A 25,000-nucleotide genomic window follows, 5' to 3' on the forward strand; every position below is an offset into this window, starting at 1 on the left:
TAAAACCAAAGGATTATGAGATTAGTGGCAATAGAAAAGTCCCTTAATTTTGCTTTTTCTTTTGTCCCATATCAGGTGGCTCTTCTAACATGAGACAGAGATTTCAGATTCTCCTTTAATAAGTATGTTTATTTAGGTTTAGGGAAGGAGAGAGCCATGCTCCAACTCCAAAGGTAGCTTTAATTTTTAACTGAATTGAGACTACAAAAAGACCAGCAGAAACAAACATTTGGGAAGATTTATGAAATTTTATCCTGTTGGAACAGTGCTATAACATTAAGCCAACTTACTCTTTTTCTTGAGGCATTTTCTCTGCACAATTTGTCCTCCTCTTCCATCTCCTTTTCCTCCTCTTCCCTCCTTCTTACCCTTCCTCCCTCCCTCCTCCTCCTGTCTCATGTATCCAGTGGTCTTAAAATTACTTAGTTGGATGCTTTTATCCTTCTGGAAAAACAAAACTCTTCCCCAAACCTAACTTTTGGAGTTTCCCTTTTTGGCAGGTGCTGTCTGATCAGATGAAAGGCATTTGCTAGTCTTATAAGTTAGTTTGGATTAAATGGCCATGCTGTTTGATGAACTATCACCTCTCCTAATCAAGAGATCTCTCCTGTTTGAATCTAATCTTTATCAATTTTGATATTATCCATAGCTTTTCTTCTTCCATGGAAACAAAAGCAAAAACTCTTCCCTAACATAGCACGTATCCTGGTTTCCATTGTGAAGTCAACACATCCTTAAAGTATACAGGCTGATTTAACTCAGCAGTTTTTTTCTACTACTCAATGTCTCTCCCCAGCTTCTGTCCCTTTCTCATTAGCATTTAAAAACCCAAAGTTAATAAAACATGTGTAATCTACTCTGGGGGTCTTTATTACCCCTTTCTGTTTATTAAGCGTATCTTTTAAAATTATATTAGATCTTTCTGTAATAACTGCTTGTCCTGCAGGATTGTGTGGTATACCTGTAATATGCTTTATGTTATAATATGCAAAGAAGATGTTTCATTTTATCAGAGACATATGCTGGAGCATTGTCAGTCTTAATTTGTTCAGGTACTCCCTTAATGGGTATACCTTCTAATAAATGTATAATTACAGAATCAGCCTTTAAGGAGCTGGAAGCAGTTGCCCACTGAAACACTGAATATGTATCTCTGGTATGGTGCACATTCTTTAATTTTCCAAACTTCAAAAGAAAACACATCAATTTATCAAATTTCATTCCTTTGAGTACCTTTTGGGATACTTCCTGCAGGGAAAGGAGTTTGGTTACACAAAGAACCAGTAGGACGGCTTCTTTTTTTTTTAATTTATTTTATATAAACAAGTCCATTTAAATGAAAACAAACATTTATAGACAATATTTGGGAATTTGGGCGTTGTTCTTTCCAAACTACTTCCTGCTGGTAAGAAGCGCTGTCATGGGGATTCTAAGAAGATGCAGAAATCCTGGCTGCAGTCTGTAAGGCTGCTTTGTCCAGCTGTTTTGAATGTAGGATCACCTGGTACTCTGTTTCAGGCTTCTTGCCAAGTGATAGAAAATTCTTTCTTCAACCTTTGTTATTAACATGGTGGGGGTTCTTTTATGAATTTCTGAGGCTTTCAGCACATTTCCTACCAATAGCAAATCAATATCATCATTACCTTGTGCTAGAGAGCCTGTTAGACCCATATGGGATCTGATATGTGTTATATACAAGGGATGGTTTTTACTTCTGATTATTTCTTGTAATTGAATAAATAAAGTTAATTCTGAATCATCTGGAATAAGTTCAGCAGTTTCAATATGTAAAACAACTCTTTCTGTATATTGAGAATCAGTAACTATATTAAGAGGTTTGGGAAGATCTAATAATACCATGAGAATAGTATATAATTTTGAATTTTAAATAAACTCATAAGAGCTTTGAGCCAGGTAAATTTTGTAACTTATAACCTGTCTTTCCTGATTTACTTACATCAGTATAGAATATAGGGCCTCCAGAAATTGATGTTCCCAATGAAATGTGAGGAAAAGTGCAATTAGTCCCTTTTATAAACGGAACTTTCTTATTTGGGGGACATTTGTTGCTAATCTCTCCCAAAAGATTACTACAAGCTCTTTGTCGATGTTCATTTTCTGCCCATAATGAGGCAATTATGGCAGTAGTAAAAGGTACAATTTCTGCTGGGTCTATTCCTGCTAATTGACAAAGTCTTAATTTTCTTTCAGAATCAATTTAGAAGCCTTTTCTACATATGTCTTTAACTTTGTATGGTTTGTATGACAAAAAAAATATCCATTCTAAAATATTATCTCCTCTCTGCATAAAAAAAAATTCTGTCGGAGAATGCATAGAAGGTAAAATAACCAATCAAACTCTGGATCCAAGTGGTCCACAAGTGCATTCTATAATTTCTTTTCTACCAAAATCACACACAAAAGTCTATGGTGTTCATTTTGTGTTAGCCCAACCACTCCTAGGCATGAGGTCTGCCTTGGTGTGTGTTTGAAATAAGCAGTAAGACTCCATTGGAGATTTCCCTTTGCCAGTGGGTATACATTGTCCTCTTGACTATGGGTAGGACCTCATGTCAGGTCCCCTCAGTGCTGGGAACCCTCTGACTTGAACCCTCACAGTCTGTAAGTTCATATGTTGCATCAGTCCCATTGAATCTAGATTTTTTTTAAACCTCTTTGATTAATTAGATGGGAATACACTAGGAGTCATCACTTTCATATACTTAAGATCCCTAAATGTTGTTCTCAGACTTTAGAGAGGGGAACCACAACTGTTTGCCTGTCTTACCTCTAGGATTATCTTGTTTATTGACCATCTGTCATGACCCCACGTAGGCTTCCCATCTGCTACTTCACATTGATGTTCATTCTAATGGCTAAGCACTGCTAATGGGCTTCTACTTGCTTCAGCACCATCTTATCCCCATTTCCACCAGGAAGATGGACTCTCTCCAGCATCTTCTGGGCCCTCATATTCAAGTGATCATCACCAGAGGACGTCTCAACCACACAAGTGTTCCTTTCACCCATTCTTTCTTATCACGTCGGTCTACACCCAGTAATACCATATCCTGATAATTTTCAGGATTTGGCTATGAATAGATCAGATAGCTCCAACCCAAGACCTAGGCCCTGTGATGCCTCTACCCCAACCATGGCTCTGACAATAACATAATAAACTTATCAAGACTGGGGATTTGTTGTCTCTGGGGCCCTTATGTCTTTATAAAGTGTTGGTCCCAACTCCTTAGGTTTTGTTTCCTCCTTGGCTCTTGTTTTGTCTTAGGGTTTTCCAGGAGGCCCTCTGTTGTTCACACTTCACCATATGTTGATGATTGCTCTCCTTCAGCATTTCACTGTCTTCCTTCAATATAGGAATAATGTGCAACAGTGGATTTGGGGATTTCTTGTTCTAGTTAACCTGACCTCATAAGCACTGAGATACTATCCCCACAACTTGACTTCCTTCTCTTTCTATTCCATCCATACCCACCACAAGAGTGTTACCAATTACAGTTCTCTCTAATGAAGCACATTTCATTGCCTTCTGGATGCCAAATCCCATTTTAGAGTCCGTGTTCTCAGACTTCTCAAATTATTTACAACTGGATTCTCTGTGACTCAGAACTGTATGACACTCTTTACTCGGGAGTTAGTGTAGCTTGAATATGTTTCTTCTTTCTAATTTCTGTTGCAATTTAATGCCCAATGTTGTGGTGTTGGATGGTATGGCCTTTAACAGACCATTAGGTTATATGCTGGCTAGTTTTTGTCAACTTGACACAGATTAGTTATCCTGGAAGTTGAGGAGACTTCTACTCAGGAACTGCTTCCATCCGACTAGCTTGTCTGCATGTCTTTAGGAAGGCAGTTCTCGACATTCCGGTCATGACCCCTTTGGGAGTCACATATTCCATACTTATGTTATGATTCATAACAGTAGAAAATTATAGTTATGAAGTAGCAATGAAATAATTTTATGGTTGGGAGTCACCACAACATGAGGAACTGTATTACAGGGTCACAGCATTAGGAAAGACTATGAGAGGCCTGCACATGTATACCAAGCTCCAGGTATTTCTTGAATCCTTTATCTTCACCAGAACCTCCTAGATCATTTGAGAGAACTTGTGAATTCAGATTTGAGTTTTTGCAAATTAAGGCTATTTATTTGCAATTGCTGAGGGATTGCTTTCCTGAGGTCAGCAGAGGCCATTGAGGAAAAACCACAAGGGCTTTTCACATGTAACAAGGCCTGTCTTTGCCAACAACATTGGTTGGGTCTATGCTCATACTGACCCAGCCATGGTGATTGTCCAGACTGAAAAATCATCCCTCATTTCTTTAAGTTTAATCTATTCCTACAATTGTAAAATATTTATATGTCCTTGACAAAGCTATGTTAAGACATTCTTTGAAGAGTATTTTTCCTTTGCCATATTCGTATAATTATTGTATTAATTTAGTTTTCCCTGTGAATTTTATTCCTCCTGTACTTTGAAGTAAGCCTATCACCCTTAAACCTTGTTTCTAAATTTAAAAAGATTTTCTCCTTATTTATATTTGTTAGGTTAATGAAATTCTGCCATATTTTATAATGCAATGGTTAAGAGACAAGATCTGGAAAAAAATCATAGTAAATTTTTTTCTAGTTAGTTTTATGACCCAGGGGCTCCAGTTTTAATATATTTAAGATGCACAGTATTGCACTGTCTTGTAGGATTCTTATGAAAATTCAAAGCTGTGTGAAATGCTAATTCATTAATATAGGTCTAGTAGTCTTGTTAGAATATAGAGCTTCATGGTATGGAATCAAATAAGAATTCTACTTCTCTCAGAAAATACCACTTTGAGAGGCTTGATGAGGCCCAGATAAACAGAAAAGTCCAGTTCTGAAATTCTTTTTGACAGAGAATCCTATAGATTCAGTCACCTGTTATAGAAGATCATGCTGCCAACCACAGTTGGCTAAAATAAACATTTCTTAATCTGTTTTGAGATAATCAACCTTCAGGAGACCATGAACAAGTAAATCAGCAGCATCAGTGACCAAAGTGTACAAGGAGAAAGGGCATCCTGTGCTGCAATCAATGAGTCATTCACACCCTCTCTTTAGAGGGCTCACAGAAGATGCCCACCATTAGGGCAGCACAGGCGCAATGAAGAGGGAAGTGAGATTACCGTGCACTTTACAAGCATGCTGCTCCCTGCCTCTCAGCCAGGTGAGCTGTGTGGATGTGCCCCACCCCTGAATGCACATGGAATCATTTCCAGAATATTTTTGTCCTGTCTCTCACCTCTCTTGATCACACAAACTCAGAAAAGCCAGAACACATAGAAAAGTAAAAGCAGCTAACCCAAATATCAAACTGTTTTTCTCTGTTGTGGGAGCCGTTTTAGCAACACCTTGTAGTACAATCACATCCTTTCTAAAAGAAAAAAGGCTTTAAAATCTATTTGTACTATGCTGCAATCTATACTTCCGTCTGTCAGTACGATTCCTTGGGGCCAGGTCGGGAGCTCAGTGGGTAAAGTGCTTGCAGAATGCTCTGACCACATGAGCTCAGCTCCCAAAGAGTCATATAAAGACTGGGAACAGCTTGTCCTCTGGCATCCACAGGCTCCACAGCACTTGAACACCCTCACACACAAACATGTGTATATAACTTTAATGTCTGCATGGTACTGCTTTGTAGAAATATCCTATAATGTAATTATTTCAGAGGGTGTATATGTGCTGTTTGAAACTTCCTTCTTCTTCTCCTCCTCCTCCTTTTTCTCTTTTCTTTCTTCCCTTTCTTTGTGTATGTGTGTGTGTGTGTGTGTCTGTGTCTGTGTTTTGGTTTTTTGAGACAGGGTTTCTCTGTGTAGCTTTGGAGGCTGTAGACCAGGCTGGCCTCTAACTCACAGAGATCCACCTGCCTCTGCCTCCCACCACTGCCCGGCTGAAACTTCCTTTCTTACAGTGTATGTTTTTGTTTCTGAGAATCCCTGAAGCAGACTTGGTGGAGAGCTAGCCCAGTCAAGTCAGCTCTCGTGTGCTCCTAAGGCTAGATCGGGCCAAAGCATAGCTGGTGGCCTGAAAGTGCTTCTTTCAGTTGTTGTCTCTGCCTTGGAAAACCATTTACTAAGGAACTCTGCTGTATAAGGCTGAGTTCTATCATGGAGCCTTCCTAAAGAAGCTCTTCAAAAGTGCAGTTGTAGCTGGCAAGCACTAAGTAAGATATTCTTTGATAGCTAAGTATATTGCTAGTGAGCAATGACACATATACTATCAGTGTATATATAGAGACATGTCAATCTATTTCTAAAAGGTGTTTGTTTCTACAAAGGGTTTGTTTGGCCACTTGAGAATAACAAACACAAACTCCAAAGAAACCTTCGGACAAATGAATGATTAACCTGGCTCAAATATGATTGATAATTATAAGCAGCCTATATCTCAAGCGTGCTCAGGGATATTAAGAACACAGAGACTTATGCTGAGACTAGCAGGCTCTAGCAAGCACCCTGATTATCTGAACAATAAAATGCTCACCTTAGCCCTTTCTTCCCTTGTAAGCAATAAGAGAAGTCCTTATGGTGGACTTCTGTTTAGCTGGGATGTGTGAGAATAACTTGGAATAAGGAGTTATGGATGCAGAAAGAGGAATGGATGCATAAAAACCAACCATGAGCAAACTCCCAGTTGGATGTCTGTGATGTCCAACTGTTTTTTAAAAAATTTAAATTTTATTTTTTTATTACGGGGTGTGTGTGTGTGTGTGTGTGTGTGTGTGTGTGTGTGTGTGTGTGTGTGTGTGTAGGTCAGAGGACAAATTTTGGGAGTTAGTTCTCTCCTCCCACCATGGGAACTACAGATTGAATATGGGTTGTTAGGCCCGTGTGGTAAACTCTGAGTTTACCCACAGAGTCATCTCACTGGCCCTCCAACTATTTTTTTTATAAGTGGCAGAAGATACATAACAATTCTCTTACATTTGTAAAATTAAGGCACACGTCTAAAGTCAAGAAAGACGGCATAGGGGTTGCCTGTACTGCAATTGCTATTTGTGGCTGCCAACTCATCAAGGACCTGCTTGATGCTCTCTTGGTCCGAGAGGCAAGGTGCTCAGCCCATTCTGCTGTGCTAGGACAGCGATGAGACGAGTGTGGACTTTGAGTCCCATTCACATCCTCCTCCTGCCTCTTTGAAGCTGTGTTGATTGTAATTAGTCACCTGATCTTGCCTATACTGCTTCTCTGTCTAAGAATGGAATCAAAAATCAATCAACCTAATGTGATTGTAGGGGACAGAAAGATTGGCACACATTGCTGCTCACCAATAATGCCTTCCTCCTCCTTCACCCTGTTCTCTATCTCTGCAAGGCAGAGAGCTGTCATGGTCTGGAAGGACCATGAGCCATATGTTGCCTGATGGTTGTGTTGAATACACAGGTTGAATGTAGTTCTTGGTGGCTAAGGTGCAGGTTCAGGGGGATAGGATACTTAGCTGCACTGGTGACATCATTGGTCACTAGGACTCTTGCTGGCCTGGGGAGCAGGGTTATCTTCCACAGACACTTGACAGCCTTGTTCTCATCTGGATTGACCCCAGACTTTACAGAGTCTGCAACTCAGGCAGCAAGGGAGGCCTATGGCTAAGTCAGGCACCAGCTCTGCCTTGCATTTTTTACTCTAATGAAAACACCACTGAATTTCCTTCCGTTTTAGGACCTGTTGGAAGTCACTACTCACTGGTAAGGAGCAAACTGCTTCCCCTGGGGAGGTTCTCTGTCCCCACACCTAACTTCCCCAGGACTTCTTTCCAATAACTATTGCTGTAAGTCTGACAGTGAACATCGAGCTTTAGACCCTCTGTAATAGTGGCTGCTGAGCATTCTAGAACACCCAAATTGCTCGTATATATGAACCTAGTGTATTTGTATAACCAGAGGTTTAGGGCAAAATGCCTGGGCTCCAGAAACCCCAACAGGCTATGTTCAATCACTTGTCCCAGTACACCAAGTAAAGAGGCAAGAAGTAATGAAAAGCAGAGAGAGATGATTTAATCAACCTACATTGGGAGGGATAGGTGTTCATCAACTTCATCTTCAAAGTACTGATAGGAGCTTCAGGTTTAAATTAAGAAAGTGCTGGGTTGAGAAGAACCCTGCACAATTAATCAGATCTGTTCTCAACACTCGTTCTGCAGGTGGGTCTTCTGTCAGCTTTAGGGGAAGGATCTGATCTCTGTAAGATGGTGACTTCTGTCCCAGAGCATAGCCTCCCCATCCCAGAGAGCTGCTCTCATCTTGGTTGTTATCTATCTTGCCTGCAAGATACTGGTACTCCTGGAATCCAAGGTAATGGCAGGTTTAGTAGGATGACTCTTTGTACCTCCAGCCTTGAAGGGAGATCGGTCTTGAAGGGGGATGAGCTCAGTTAGGTGTCACTGGGCTTTAGACAGATTGTTGGTCAAGGTTTTAGTGATTATCTTGCCTAATGTTGAGCCAAGGAGGAGAGTGACCCAAAGTGAAGGGAACAGGCCGAGGTGCTAGGTTTTCACCTAATTGATGTTAGCTGTGCGGGCTGAAATGACTTTGGGCAAGCAGCATCTGTGTGATGTTACATCAGGGCGTATCTAGGTGTAAGTCAGAAGAGCACTTTGCCCTCCACTCTCGGACAGTGGCAACAATTAGGTAGATCATCAGTAAGCAATCTCACATCAGATAAATGCCAGCTTCCCCTTTGCCCTTCCTGGCCCACACCACTTGGGACTTGTCCTTCTTCGTGACAGGCTTGCTCTCTTCACTCTGGTCTTTACAGTTAAGTGTTTTCCAAGACGTGAGTCAGGAGGAAGAGAACTGATAGCAGAGCTAATCTCTCAAGGTTCCACTTAAGCAATTGCAGATAATGCCCAAGGAGAGCCTCCAGAAGCAACAGCTGTAATGCAGTCTTCCCTACTTAAGTGGACCGCTTTTGCTGAGAATAAAAATCCAGAGAGAGGTCGAACCAAGTGTTCAATGACTTTGCAATTTAAATTTCTAGAAGCCTCTTTAATAAGAGATACCTTTAACCATTGGATCATACACAGCTACTGAATGGAAGTGTCCCTGTCTCTCTCACACACGCATTTTCTTCTCCTGCTCTTACTCTCTTCTGTGGATTATAACTAATTGGATAAAAAGGTCATATCTTACATCAGTGGTTTGAATGGTTAAGTGATTTAACATTGCCTCAGAGTGACCTTAGGTCTTGTTGCTGTGAACTGCTCTGTCTCCTCCTTGGTGGGTGAACACAAAAAGCAAACAATTTTCCACTGGTGGGACAGGAGAGATGGCTCAGTGGTTAAGAGCACTGGGTTCCCAGGACCCACCCACATGGTAGCTCACAGTCATCTGTAACTCCAGCTCCAGGTGATCTGACCCCTCCTTCTGCAGGCACTGTGCACACCTGGTACCCAGACAGGCATGCAGGCAAAGCGTCCATGCGCTCTGGCAGAAGTGAATGCAACCCCTTCATAAAGTCTACTTACGAGGACTGCACAGTATTTAAATTTTTCTTGCAGTCTTAGGCCAGGGGAGCCATAGGGCATGAAAGGATCCTGCCTATTCACACATCAGCTGTAATAATGGGGATAGGAAAATAAATTAGTAACAGAACAGTTTCATAGCCTGCATATTGGTACAAAAAAAGGTATTATATCAAATATCCTGTTGATGAAAACCACAGAGCTCTCACCTCAAAGGGAATAAGAGCCTATTCTGGAACCAAATTGAGTGGCCATAGCCAGGAAATGCCAGGTTACCCTATGTTCCAATGTGGAAACAGTTTCATGGAGTTTTTATAGTAACAGAACAAAGAAGGCTATAAATCTAGGCATTAAAAAATGTTCTGGTCTTTTTAGTACTGTAGCAGCACCCGGGAATACACCCGAGCTGCCCAGAGGCCATGCCTCTAGTGTCCTCCACTGTGGCAAAATGATGGCCTGGCTGCTAGTTGAATCCCACTAGATCAATGACATGGCCAACACCAACTCCTGTCAGCAGATCTGGAAGCTGCTTAAAGATGGGCTGCATCTGGAAGCCTGTGGCCATTCTTGGGCTAGATGCTGAGAAACACCTCAGCTCAATGGAAGGGCAGGCATATGGGCATACGGGAGCAGAAGGGTCCTGCCAGTGTTCCGATGCTGAGAAGGTGACTCTGTTGAGAAAATGCAGAGTCTGAGCTGGCTTCTCAGAAGACAACCAGGAATCTAGGGAGGCTGACTGCCACGTGTATCACACCTTCACAGGAGGTGAAGGGGATGTGATAGGACTTTGTTGTAACTTGCCTACTCAATTTACTTGTGAGATACATTTTTTTTCCATATCAAAGGTAGGTAGTCAGCAAAAGACCAATATTCCATAAATCTCCCTCATTTTGTAAAACTTTTATGTACATCTTTTAATCTCCCCTATCTTATATAATTTTTATGCAAAATTTAAACCTCTTCTATTTGGCAAAATTTTTGTTTAAGCAAAGCCTCCCTCTTATTCCCTGATCCATGACGACCTGGATGGGCTGAATTCCCTCCTTCCCTCTCCCTTCATTGCTTTTGCACAGATTCTCTTAAAACTAGCCAATCATGTAGAGTTGGGCCTCACACAATGGAGAAAAGACACAGTCACCACCTGCCTTAGAATAAAAAGGAGGTGAATTTCATGCCTCTACCTGCTTGCTTCTTAGCGGTTTGGGCTGAGCATCCTTTGAGGGGGGGATGCCTCGCTGCATGACTTGCCCTTTTTCTTTGTTTGGCACTGATAATATCTGTTCCCGATACACCTACCACTGCATCTGGAAAGTGTACTGATTTATAAGCTCCTTATTCTATGAAGGTAAAAGCTTCATAAATCAATACCATTTTAGAGTATGATAATTAGGAGTTTATGGATTATGGGAACCCATATTTGGCTTCAGAATAAACTATCTCTCATCCCCTTTGAGGTGAAAGCTATGCTTTTTCCATTGTCAGTTATGGTGCCTGACACCCACCCCACCCCTGACCCAGGACAGTCTACTTTTCACCAGAAGAGGCAGGTTGGATCTGGAAGCAACATGGACCCCTTGTGCTCAACCATCTGGCATCACTTGTGTGGGTGGATGTTGATGAGTTGGTTCTGAGGCTCAGACCTCTTTTGATTTGGTTGATGTTCAGTCAATTTATTCTGAACTTGTTATTTAGGATTGCTATTGGAGTTACCAAGAGTCAGAGCCTGGACCATGGCATTCCAAATTGATCCAGTTGGGCCATCCAGCTTTAATAAGCTATTGAAGCAAACAAACAAAAAACAAATAAGACAAGTTTATTCAATGTGCCCACATTTGAAAGAGGTACAAAGTAATTTATCAACACTTTAGTAAGTCAAAATCCATCTTTGGGGTCCAACACAGGCAAGGTTCAACTAAAAGGTGAGAGAGAAACATAATTAAGAAGGCAAGGTGTGGCCCTGCCCATTATTGCTTGGGCTTCACTCTCATCCTGCAATGTGGTCTTACAATTGCTAGAACTGTGTGAATCTCTTTTTAGGAAAAAAAAAAAAACAAAAACAAAAACAAAAAAAGAAAACTTTGGCCCCTGGTTTCTTCCACCATGACATTCCTGGGAGAAATTCTAATTCCTGTGTGGCCTTGTTTCAGCAGTCTGAGAATTAAATGGAAGGACTTCAGATGCCTCTTTAAAATACACTCCTTCCTACCAGGCTAGTCACACTTCCCCAGGCTTTGCTGAAACACGTCAGTGTTGAGCTGAAATGTGCCTGCCTTGGTTAGTTTTTTTATTGCCATAAGATACCACGACCAGTACAACCTATGGAAGACAGCTTGGTGGGAGTGGTCTGGGTTCAGAGGGTTAGTCTATGACCAGCATGGTGGGAAGCATGGTGGCAGGCACGGTGCTGGAGCAGTAATGGAGTTTTCTTTCTTGACCCCACAAGCCTGAGGCAGAGAGTTAACTGTCCCCATACCTCCTCCAACAAGGGGACACCTCCTAATCCTTCCTAAACAATTCTACAACTGGGACCAAGAACTCAAATACAAGAGTGTGGGGGCCGTTATCACTCAAACCACCACAACGACTATTTCTGAAGCACGTATAACAAACTGAATTCAGTCAGGTATGAATCAAAGTTAGATGACATTTGGCTAGTGTCAGGTAACTGTGCATAAGAACCATTTCTCCATAATTGCTTGGTTTTCAGTCACTCTTGGAAGGGCTCCCATAAGCAAACCCATCGTGTTGATTTGAGACAGGGTCCTACCATAAAGCCTATGCTAGAGTCTAACTTACAGTTCTCCTGCTTCAGCTTCCCAAGTGCTGGGATTACAAGTAAGTGGTACCATGCCCAATGTGACTTCATTTCAAATAATAATTCGCCCTTGTTTCTGAACAGTGTTCTCTAAAAATGTTGGTAATTAACCATCTGGCAGTCTGTTCTCTATTGTCCCTTGTCCCCAGGATAAAACTTGTCTGTGGTATTATTTGATCTCACATGGGTGTGGAGCTAATGTTAATAAAGTCTTTATGGCCAGTTTAAAGCAACTAAGATATAGGAGGAGTAACCTGTATGTTGTAGGTACTTTCTTACCATCTAGCTATTTGTTCAGGTTCCTTTGTCAGTGAGTATACACCTGTGAAATGTTAACAATGATTAATTGTAAGGCTTTATAAAAACAGAACTATGAAAAGCAGACACTTTTGCAGAATGTTAACTGACGGTAGTTACTAAGTTTTGTAAAATAAACCAACAAGGGTGAAATTAATTTGAAAACGAACTATTTCTAGGCTTATTGGTGTCTAAAACTACTTACTTATTAGGAGGCACTGATTTGGGCACACAGTTTTAGAGCCTGTCTAATTCTCTTTGCTAAAGAGAATAATCATAGTACAATTTGGAATACACAAACTTAAAACTTAGAGAACATTAGCATGATTATCAATTCTATTTTAGAGGACACCATCTTGGTAAAGTGTCTTCCTAAGCTTTACATTTTAAAGGCTTCAGTATAGAAAAGAACTAGCAATAATTAGCACTATTACATAGAAGAACCACACAAAAGTCTTACAAAATGAAAGTTTTACAAAATCAGGTAACTAATTGCCTTGTAATTTCTATTGTAATTGCCTTATAATTTCTATAATTTCAAAATTATACTCATATTGAGACGAGAACTCAAGATACACAACACTTCTAAACAACTCATCAGGGCAAAATAGTCAAAATGCTATGCTCGAAGTAGATAACATCAAGTTGGTTTTCATAAGAAACTTTTGTTTTTCTTTTAGCAAAACGTCTCATACATTTACAAACCATCATTTCTAGTTGCCAGAAGATATTTCTTCATATAAGACTGGGACAAAAAGGAAAAAATAGTGCACTATTCCTTTTTCAAAGGACAACTGATTTTTTTTACATCAAAATAAAAAATGGAGATAGTGAAGATAAAACTTATTTTTGATAGTCTTTAAAATATTGACTCATTGTTGTTGCCATTGGCTAGCTCCCAGAGGTTAAAGGTAAATCACTATTACCATGCACTTTGGACACAAGATATGGTGTACCTAAGTTTGATCTAACTTGAATCCTTCCTGCCTGAAGGCTAGCTTTCATAGTACCTTAAGTTTATACTCTTGTAGCCAAGGGAGGGAAATGACTAAGCCTTACTTAGCCATAACAGCTATGAATCACAGTGGCAACCCACACGGCACAGCAACCCTAAGGGGGCAATAGTAGCATTCATACACTGGTGGTGACCAACAGCTGTCTAGTTACATATGAGGCCCTCTCAACAGGAGGGGAGTCATGCTTGGTACTGGAAACCTAGAGTTAGTAGAGCATGGATCTTAGAGGAGAACTTTACTAAACCAACATAATTTCCAATTGCATCCTAAATACCCTTATAGCAACAGATAAGTATAGGTCTCTCCCCTCACCAAAGAAAGTTGTCTTTGCAATTCTTGGAGAACATTACAGAAAACCACTACTGGCCAAAATGTAGAGAATAAGTGACCATGGAGTGCCCAGCCAATACATCTACAATACAACTCCTGCATCTAAAACTCAGGGAACACCATGGAAGAGGGAAAAAATTGTAAGAGAATCAGGAAATATCCTGGGAGATTGTCTGCTAAAAATGATAGGGATGTTTTACCCATGATATCTCAATAACATGGCTGCCTAAATAAAACCCCAAAAGGTACACCACCAATCGATATGTTACCAGGGGAGGAGAAGTCACATGGGTCCTCACCCATTCACAGAGAACTACAGGCAACTGAGGACTGATGAATGGCAGTCTTCCCCAGGATGAGCCCTCCAATTGCTTATTCAATACCAAGTGGTCAGCTCTGAAACCATATACATATAAGTAATAGTAACAGACTGAGAAGGGTGTGTGTGTGTGTGTGTGTGTGTGTGTGTGTGTGTATGTATAATTGGCATGTATACATATATATCAGTTAAATAAGAAGAGGTTCAAGATTTTGAGAGTAAACATGGAAGAGACTGGAGGGAGGAAAGGGAATGGGAAAATGACCTAATTATATTTCAATTAAAATTAAAATATTATCATTTACCCTAGTTTATCTGTTGCTTTGATTCCATCCCCAACAGAAACAACTTGAAGGAGAGTGAGTCATCTTGGCTCCCAGTACAAAGATTCAGTCTATCATGATGGGGAAATCAAAGAGCTTGAAGAAGCTGTCTACACTGTATCCAAAGTCAGAAAGAAAAGAGAAGCCAATACTAGTGTTTGCCTAGATTTTGCCTATATTTAAAGTAAATTTACCACATCAAGTTTCCTCTTCTTCCTCCTCCTTCCTCGTCATCTGTCTCCCTACCCTCAATCAAGGTTATTTGTACTGTCCACATATTCTTGAACACATAACCTTCCACTAGAGTGTAGTCATCTTGCTAGGCTACATCCTTAAAATAAATTGATCTGATTTATTTTATTTCCCAGCACCAATGATTCCTAATAACTAACTCCTTGGTTGGGGTTGGAACTTTGTTCCCAACTCCCCGATTCGGGTGGGATTTGGTCTGCCTTGGGCCTGCACAGGTCTCGTACATGCTGTCACAACTTCTGTGATTTCTCATGTGCAACTGCTGTGCTGTGTGCAGAGGGCAGTTTCCTTGTGGTCTTCCTGCATCTCTGACTCTCACATTCTCCCTCCCTCCCTAATGGTCCCTAAGCCTTTGGAGGAGGGTCTTCAGTACACATGTTCCCTTCAGGGCTGAACATCCTCAGTTCCTTGTTCTTTGCACTGTGGCCAGTTGTGGGTTTCTTTGTTGCACATTATCTTCTGCAAGCAGATGCCTCTCAGCCCACGGTTGAGAGGTGCCTTAATGTATGGGTGTAACAATAAGCCATAGGCTTTGGTTTATTAGTATATCAATTTAGCAGAATAATGGAATGGATTTCCTTCCAGAGCCCATGACCGACCTGTTCTTGGTCCAATGAAGGTGCCAGGGATGGATTTCTTCTTGTGAAGTGGGCCTTAAATCCAATTTAAAAAATGGTTGATTATTCTCTTGATATTTGGGCAACTGTTGCACCAGTAGATAAGTCTTGCCAGGGCAGTCATTGTTGTAGCTTAGAGGCTTCACAGCTGGGTGTAACGACTACTTTTCTCTTTTTGTTGTAAGCTTAGAATTGACTCCCACTATGCAATCTAGCTAGTAGGGATGACATTTCCAGAGGAGGACCATGTTCTAGGACTCAAGTATGTGTGTCTTCAGCAATACTTAGGGAGTCTCATTATCAAGCTCTGGAGTGTTTTTGAAGTCTTTTAAGCCTCACTGGCTAACAACTCCAAAATATGTCCTGGAGGTAGGCATTTTATTTGTTAGTGTGTGTTCTCTAGGAAGGGCATTGTTGCTCCATTATTGAGCAACTACATTTTGACTTTATAAAGACAATTTTGATTTATTCTTCTCTCATACAAAACATTCCAACCACAGCTTCCCCTCCCTCCACTTATCTCAGGTCTCCCCCCACCCCCATTTCCCCTCTTCTGGTTGTGGTGTTGTATATTGGTAGGGGCAGGACTTGCTAAAGGAAGGAGGAAGGAGGATCATGAGTTCAAGGTCAACCTGGGCTATATACTTTAACTCTTTTTATGTATGTGTATAGATGTATTTTAGGAAGGCTCCTCAATAGTAGGTTTCCATATGACTTTTTTTTTTGAAAAGTAATGAGTAATTTTAGGTCAATATGTTCGATGAAGAGAAATACAAAGATTCTCAATAAAATGCTTGCAAAACAAATTTAAGAACACGTAAAAAATATCCACCATTATCAAGCCAGCTTCATCCTAGAACACAAAGATGGTTCAACCTCCATAAACAAACGTGTCATTCTGAGAATGGTGAACTCGCTCAAGGTTGATTTCACCCCCGCTTCCTGGACATGGCTACCAGCCAGAAGGGGAATAGTAAAATATTCATATTTCTTGAGATTTTTATTTAAACAAATGGCTTGTTAGTTTTTCTAACCTCCCCCAAACTTTAGCTGAATGTAGCATAAAACCAGAGAATAGTCTCTACAAGTGTTGTGTTCTTTGAAAAGAGAAAGCCATAGCATGACATTTCTATGTGTTAAACTAGAATTCCTGTTAGCGAGAAGACAAACAGCTAATCACAGAACTGCATTTCAAGAAGTTTCTAAATGTTTATTAGTACAGAAAGGGTTGGTGTCCCAGGAGTGGAATACCGGAATACCGTTTAAAAGAGAACACAAATGATCTTACTATGAAAATCTTGACAGCATGATCACTGGATTAAGGGCAATAAACAAAATTTTATATTTTCATAAAAATTAATAGAAAATGAATTTTTCATTACTTTTAGAAAGTCTCGCTTGGATTTTTTTTTTCATATTTAGTCACCAAAAATATTTGAAGAAGCAGTTTTTCATTATCCTTTGTGGCCAATTGGTACTTCTTTAAAGACAAGTGAAATTCTGGCGCCCTCTTATGGTCAGAATTTTTAACTTTCCTTTTACGTGTACTTACAGCACTATTCCTTCAGGTGAGATGGTTTTTTCTGACCAGTGAAGAGGACTTGCCTAGAGGCCCCAAACTAAACAAACAAACAAGAAAACACCAGTGGGTGTCAGGAATCCCTTGAGGCAACTACAGTAACCTTTATCAGGAGAACTAAATCAAGGAACAACATCCATAAAGCCAAAAACAAAGCAAGACATGTTGTTTATAATGCTTCTAGGTAGTATTTTGATCCAGTCAGCCTGGACTTAGGACTTTTAAAATTTTTTACATCACAAAAAATCCTTTCATGTCACAAAGGAGCAGGCCCTTTGTAGCATTAGAAGTGGCTGCAGAGCTACAGATACGGGCCTGACTTTGCATAAGAAGGAAACACTTAAGTTTTAGCTCCCAGTGTACACCAGGTTGGTAATAATGCCATCACCCTCCACAGTGCTGTTATGGTGGGAAAGGCCGCCCTCAAGTTGGTAACCTAAGACATTACCAATAAAATGACTATTATTGAAGAGTCTATTTAAGGACTAAATATTTATTAAACTTCAGTGTAAAACTCTCTCAAACTACTTGGACCTGCTCTCCCAGGGTGAAACCCAATTTTCCTATCATTTCCTTATTCTTAAACCTCAATACCCCCTAATGATTACACCACATCCAGTTCTTGTCCATTCATTTTATTTTTACAGCACTGCAAAATGATACAATTGACGTGTGACGACTTTGCACAATGGAAAACCACCTCGATCATGTCTACCTCTACAGGGACCGGGGTGGGTGGGCAAGCATTTCCGCTTCTGCACAGTGACCCACCCCTCACAGAAGGATGGTCGGAAATGGTTTTTGGCGTGGTGAGAGGAAAGAAAAGAAACCAGCATTTCAATCATTTTAAATGGCTTCACAACAAAACATAATTTACACAGTAACTCCTGTATGCTAGTATAAAAATAGTGCCAGAAACTATATATTTGTTCAGATATATTGAAAAGGCATTAAGAATACAAATAGATCTCAATAGTGGTGAGTGATTGTTCATTAGAATTCTTAAACTGTAATAGAAATTTACATTTTCAGCTATTTACATCACTTTCAACAACATTCAAGACAGGTCCACACAGGCTTTTTGATAAGAATGAAGCGGGGTGAGGTAAGCTCTAACACTTGCTTCTTTGCTCTTTGTGAGAGGGCAGAGGGGATTCACGAGAACTCTGACCCCTCACAGCCTGACTGGAATATGGAAACATGATCACGGAAGATGTGACTGCTCACACAGGTGTTCTTCAGGCTATCAGCAGGTTAAAAGATCCATGGTGACAGGAAGACAGGGTGTTCACAGACGGATAAGAAACTCTGGGGAAAGGTGCACAGTATGCATGGTGCAGATGAACAGGAAAGTGATGGAACAGCCTCTACTCCTGCTCGTGAAGTTGGTGAGGTGAGAAACAATGTTCTTAGTTATTTCCTTGATAGCCTGTGAGCTCCTTGGAGTTACTGCTCTGACTCAGCCCCGAGCACTGTACCTAACATACAGACAAGATTTAATAACATATGGAGAGCATTTAATAAAAGGTGGCCTGATGCATGGCTTATACCAAGTAAATACATTCTGCCACCTTATTTGAAACAGCTGTTTACAGGAGAGCAAGGGAACACTTTGTCTTCTGTCATCTTAAATCAGGCTAAAGTAAAGCATTGCTGCTTACCTGCTACGGTTTAGGAGTGCAATCTAGTGGAAACCCCAGGATATTTGGAAATGCAATAATAGGTGCCAAGCCTCACACTTCTGCGACACTCTGAGAGTAAAGGCACTTTACTGGTAGGCAAAAATTGTCTGGGATTCAAGTTCCTTCAAGAAACCAATATTTCTAGTACATTTCCATATCCATCCTTATCTCCATGCTGCTACTAACAGAAACTCTTCTTTGTAATTAATCAGCCAGTGACAAAGCAGCATCCTGGCTCTATGCTCCGAGCCAGGTCCATGTGGAGTGGATTAAATGTACTTGCTTTCCATCTGAAGAACTCAACATGAGAAATGACCTATGGGATGAGATCACTTCTCTACTCCAATACCCCATTTCCGACAGTGGTCTCAAAGGCCCGTAAGAAAGGCTTAGGAGCTAGCTGCCTCCTGTGACATTTTCTTTGATCACAGGCTTTGTCCAAACCTAACTACATTAGGAATACAGCTTCCTTAGGTGCAGAGGTTAATTGACTTACACACATTCACACAGCATCATGACCAGCAAAGGCAGATCTTCTAAACATATAAGATCAGAAAACCTTATAGACAAGTTACCAAAACACAGGGATTTTTCTGGCTAAAAATTAAAATTAAATGTTATATTATTTTTCTATAGCCAGTCAAGCAAGTAACCAAACAAACGGTCTAGGACAAGAACAATATCTTGTTCATTATGGGCAATATCAATACATGGCAGCATAAGGGAGAGATTATAATAATATAATAAATATATCCCAACTTGAGAGGCTACTAGAAAGGAAATATTCACATTCAGAACAAAAACTGTGATTTGTGTTCTTGTACCACAGACAGAAATCCACGTATGGAATGGTTTTCCTATAAAATAAAAATTATTTGAATAAAATAGTACTAAAATACCCAGCAATAACATAACATAGGCATGGCACTGCTCCTCCTATTTTAATGCTTATATTAGTAGGTAAAATAAACCATTACTAAAGCAAACCAAATAATTTCCACTCTGACTTCTTGCTTGTTAACATGGCAGACAAATCCTCCACATAGAATGTCATCCTTAAAAATGTTCTCAGTGACTTAAGCTACAAATACAACTGCATTTCAGCATAACTGCTCAGTCACAGCTTGTGGGGTTCGGTGCTGGGCTAAGAGAGTGTTCTCTAAGCACATATCTACACTCAGGAATTATGTATGCGTGCATGGATGTATACAGTATGCCGATATGACTATTGTTAGTGACAGCCTGTGTAATTTACACACCAGTGCATTAGAGGCAACCTTACAGATTTCATTTATACAATTGAAACACAAATAAAATAATATTCTGAAAATACAAGTATTACAACAATAATACAATCAGCATTGGTGACACCCCCCACCACCAATACAAAGCAGTAATGTATAACCTGCTTTGCCTTTCCTCATCTCAGTAAGAACAAAGCCACATTAAAATGTACATACACAGGATCTAAAGTGGACATGTTGAATTTAAGCAAAGAGAAAAGGAAAAAGAAACCATTTTGATCCAAGTTAACATTAGAAACCCAGGTCAGATACTTCGCCCACTTTGGGAGGAGGTGGGGAAGGGCGGGCGTTAATGAGTCAAATCCCTCTAATCCTCCTCAAATGCAAACATTTCTTCCCCTTTGGAACAGACACTCTTCCCTACCCCAGCTCCTGGATGTGGCTCACTATCTGCTCCCAATACCGAAGGCTGTTTTTATTCAGGCAGAAGATTTCACACTCTGTTCCTTTGAACTCATTGTCTGAGCTCCCTTTCAGAGACAAACCTCTGCTACTCATCTAATTATCTTCTTTTCCTGTAAATTTGAGAGAGGAATAAAGGCGAATTTTTGCACTTTCATACTGTAGACATGTCTGACTTCAGGCAAGTGCTCCCTGGACTTTTCCGTTGGAACTTGATTGTTGTGTTTAGGCGATGAAAAGTTAAAAAGAAATCGTTTTTTAAAGTTTTCAGTATTTAAAATGCAGATTGTCAGAAAGATCTTCGGGTGGAACATTCCTCTTGGCTGAGAGCTATTCCCAGCCCTCCTGTGTCTGGCACATACTCTCTCAAGGGAAGTTAGTGGGGGGGGGGGATCATCTGGCCCTGGGCTTTAGGTGGGGTTCTGAGACTACGTGCTGAATGAAGGGTTGCTACATAGATTGGCTGTAGAACTGTTTGCTCGGCCACATAGATGGGCTGTACTGCAAGTTTTCCCCATCCCAGAAAGAGCAGAGCAATTGGGTACCACATCTTGTTTCTCAACGCCTTACCTACGCTAAGACTTCAAGTTTCCCCTCATTTCTCCCTACAATCCACCCAGTCAACATTCATCTCATGATGTCCCAGAGCATAATCAATTTGCCTCCAACCTACTTTTGAGAAAGACTCCTAACGTGTTTGAAAGACCAGTGACTCAGAAACACAAAGGCAGTTATTTATAACCCCCACCCCGAGCAAAACCAAGCTGAGTGTGGGAAAGCCACTGACACCATTCTTATCAATGTGTTCAAAGTGAATGACTCCTCATTTCACTTTAGTGGATAGGCAGTAATCCCTAAAACAATTCATGCTATGCCCTCAAAAGCTGTGCAAAAACAAAATACAGCAGTGGCAGAGTGCACACAAATACGCATAGTGCATGGAGAAACCAGGCAGTTTGCGCAGGGGGATGCGCTGTCAGTCTCACTTGGTCTGGCTGCTTTCCCCATTAATAAGCGCCTTTTCCTGCTGCTCTGCGAGGGCCTGCCATCTCTGTCTGTTCTTCCTGCAGCCATCCAGCAAGGGCAAACAGTCCTCTGAAACATGGGTCAGGGCCTAAAAAGAGAAAGGAAACAATTAGAAAGAGGCCTCTGCCACAGGCTTGCCACCAAGCGCCACATTCACTGGAACACACACAGTGTTTTGCCAAAGATTCCCCTTGGGGACGAAGAGAGCACAAGCGCTTCCATGTCCCACTGAGGGGGCTTGATGGAGAGGCTGAGGGGAGTGACAGTGTAGCATGTGTTTTCTTGTTTAGGACCTGAGCTTGGTTCCCAGAATTCCTGTCAGGTGGCTCATAACTGTCTAGCGCTCCAGAGAGATCCATTGCCTCTGGCCTCTCGGAACACCTGTACTTGTGTGCACATACTCTCACACAAAGGCATACACATAATTAAAAATAACAATGAATCTTAAAGAATGTAAATGCTGAGCTGTGGGGGCTCATTTATGGGGCTGGAATCTTTGTCCGTATGAAAGCTGGCAGTCCCTGGGGGGCTGTGGGAACCCATGACTTTGCTTTCCCACAGAATGGTTTTATGCAATGCATTTTCAATGCAAGATTTTCATAAAGGTTATTATTACTACCAAATGCCATGCATTTAGCTACAAGAACATTTGCTGCAGCTTTGTTTGTCACATAGTGAGAAATGACAAATACCCAACAACAAGGCTTAGCGATATTTTGTAAGGATTTTATGGTCAGTATAAATGTCTCAGGCACACATCTGACAATGGAACTATGTATGCTATATCCTAGATTTCAAACATCAATTTTTATTAAAGGACATGGAAATACCTTACAGGGCACATACACACAGACACCAGTAGTTATCCCTAAATAGCCAGACTCTGAGAGATTTTCCTCTTCCTGCTTGTTTCCTGGGACAGTCTATTTGCTCTGAAGTTAGAATGTACTAGTTTTTTATAATAAAAGCAAAAACACCTTTTACGATGATGTTGAATTCCTAACAGCACAGAGAGTGCTAGCACCAACTATACAGCAAAGGGAAATCTAGAATGGCTCTTTTGATTACACCGGTCTTCCTGATTACAGCAATGGGAAAATCAAGTGCCATGGGTACCATCAACTGAGAAGCTCTTTATTCAACCAACAGGGGCAGTGTCTGGCATACAGAGGAGGGCGGAGGGTGCCTAAAACTCAGCCCCAAGCAGCTTCTGGGGAGGGACTTCTTCACAATGAAGGAAACCAGCCAAATGGACCCTGAGGAGGTGGGGAGACAGAGGTGACAGAGTAGCCTTTCCTATGATTCCTTCTGTGTCCCCTTTGTCTCACCAGCAGGGCTGTTTATTAACCCTTTTGATGCATGTGGTGATTTGAGTAAGAATTGTCCTCATAAGCTCCTAAATTTGAATGCTTAGTCACTAGGGGTGACACAATTTGAGAAGGCTTAGGAGGCGCGGTCTTGTTGGAAGAAGGTGTGTCACTGGGGATGGGCTTTGGGGTTTCAAAAGCTCAGGATCAGAACCAGGACAACCCCCACCCCTACCTCTCACCCACTGTGCATGTGGATCAGGATCTCAAGTACTTCTCCAGTACCAAGCTTGTCTGCGTCTGGCCAGGATGACTGCAGTGACATCTTGTTTAGACTCTAACAAATACAGCTTGCCTAAAGATCAGAGGACAGAGCTAGCCACTAGCTAACCATAGAGGTCTGGAGGTCTGTACAGACAGGAAGTGAGGTGGCTGGGCAGAGAGAGGAACATAGGTGGGAGGAGACAGGAGCTCAGTCTCTTCAGTCTGAATATTTCATAGAGGTAAGAGCTCTAGTGGCTGGCTACTAGGCTTAACTGATCTTTCAGCTTTCATCCTTCAATATGGATCTCTGGGCTTTTATTATTAAGACCTATTATAAGTCATGTTATAGATAGTAATGAGCTAAACCCCTGAAACTGTAAGCAAGCCCCCAATTAAATGCTTTCTTTAATAAGAATTGCCTTGGTCATGGTATCTCTTTACATCAATAGAATGAAGACAATTCTAGAACCCTGAGCTAAGAATGAAAACTGGAAGCTGGGTGTGGTGGTGCACGCCTTTAATCCCCGCATTTGGGAGGCAGAGATAGGCAGATCTCTGTGAGTTTGAGGCCAGCATGGTCTACAAAGTGAGTTCCAGGATAGCCAGGGATATACAAAGAAACCCTGTCTTGAAAAACAAAACAAAACAAAAACTAAGGCTATGGTTTGGTGGTCCCTAGCATATACAAGAACCTGAGTTTGAGCCCCAGCACTGATAAACAAACAAATAAATAAATAGAACTGGATTCTCAATTGTGCTTTCCACCAACTACATATTTGGGGCAAATACTCTTTTTCTGTGGAAGATGAACTTTGCAAATCCTATTACTGAACCGGAAAAGTCTGGATTGGAAACATTGTAGTTTTTGACTGATCTTAACCTTTCATGACAACTCCAGGACAAATTTCTCAAACAAATGAAACTTAAATCCATTTGAACTTTTAGAAACAAAGACAGCATCTCTTTTCTTTACTGGGTAATAAACATGTAAACTAGTGAACTGAATATTAGGTACGTCTTTTACCGGAACAACAAAAGCTAGCAAAAGCATACTAGTGAAACCAGTAGAAGGAAAATTAGAACCAGAATTCCTGCAACCTCCTCCTTTAAGCATTAAGAAAAAATTTCTTAACAACATCCAAGCTACAACATGACAGTGAAAAAAAGTTGGGTGATTATTTTTTGTACTTAGGCTAAAATTAAATTTTTAAAAAAATCATGCTAACACAGAGTATGCAGCAAACATCTGCCGGAGGGCAGCACCAGCTCCTGCCTCTTAGTGTCCCCTAAATTAATGTGTTGGTGTCCAGCACACCCTAGACACTCAGGAGATATTTATATGCCAAGTGAGTCAATGCCTTTGTGAAATAGGAAGTGTGAAATGTATCCCTTCTTCCGTACAGACATCACCTTCGTCAGCAGAAAGCAACAATACCAATGATAATTACATTTTTTGCCTTAGAAGCAAAAATATGTGTCTAGTGTTAATCTCTTCAATGCACTTCAGATTCAATTCATAACATAATCTAAGTTTAGCAATCCAGTATTTTCCCTGTAAATACCTCATACAGCTGCATGCAGATGGCATCTATGAACCCAACTTGCATACTTGGGATCTTATTTTTCTTCTCCCTGTTCATTAGATCCTGGAAATACACACAGACAGATCTACAGTTATTCCAAGCAAACATAGGAAAGGTCACTGTAAAAAGGTGGATCAGTGGTTTAAGGAGGTAAGATATTACAGACATGTATCCATCACCATACAAAGAAAGGGAAAAAAACTAAAACAAATGGATCTCACATTTGAGATCTGTACCTTTATATTAAATGGTCCCCTTCTGGGGACCCTCAAACACTACAGAGGAAGGGACAGCAATGCAGCTGTTTATCACTGTGCTGTTTGTGACAGTGAACTTGGCAAACATTACAGCAAAGGAAGTGAATTGAGTT

The 25,000-nt window shown here is 40.8% G+C and overlaps 1 protein-coding gene across 2 annotated transcripts in view; it reads right to left on the reverse strand.

The window, feature by feature from the left end:
- Nucleotides 1–17,620: 17,620 nt before the first annotated feature.
- The window catches only part of Pde5a (phosphodiesterase 5A), a 136,340-nt gene continuing 128,960 nt past the window's right edge, over nt 17,621–25,000 (reverse strand). For both annotated transcript variants that reach the window (XM_051185568.1, XM_051185569.1), the window contains exons 20-21: nt 24,610–24,693; nt 17,621–21,564 (exon numbers count right to left, since the gene is read on the reverse strand). In XM_051185568.1, the coding sequence (XP_051041525.1) occupies nt 21,433–21,564; nt 24,610–24,693 (216 nt within the window). In that variant the 3' untranslated portion in view covers nt 17,621–21,432. The remainder of the gene's footprint in view (nt 21,565–24,609; nt 24,694–25,000) is intronic.

Source organism: Phodopus roborovskii, unplaced genomic scaffold, assembly GCF_943737965.1.
Source record: "Phodopus roborovskii unplaced genomic scaffold, PHOROB, whole genome shotgun sequence".
NCBI lineage: Eukaryota > Metazoa > Chordata > Mammalia > Rodentia > Cricetidae > Phodopus > Phodopus roborovskii.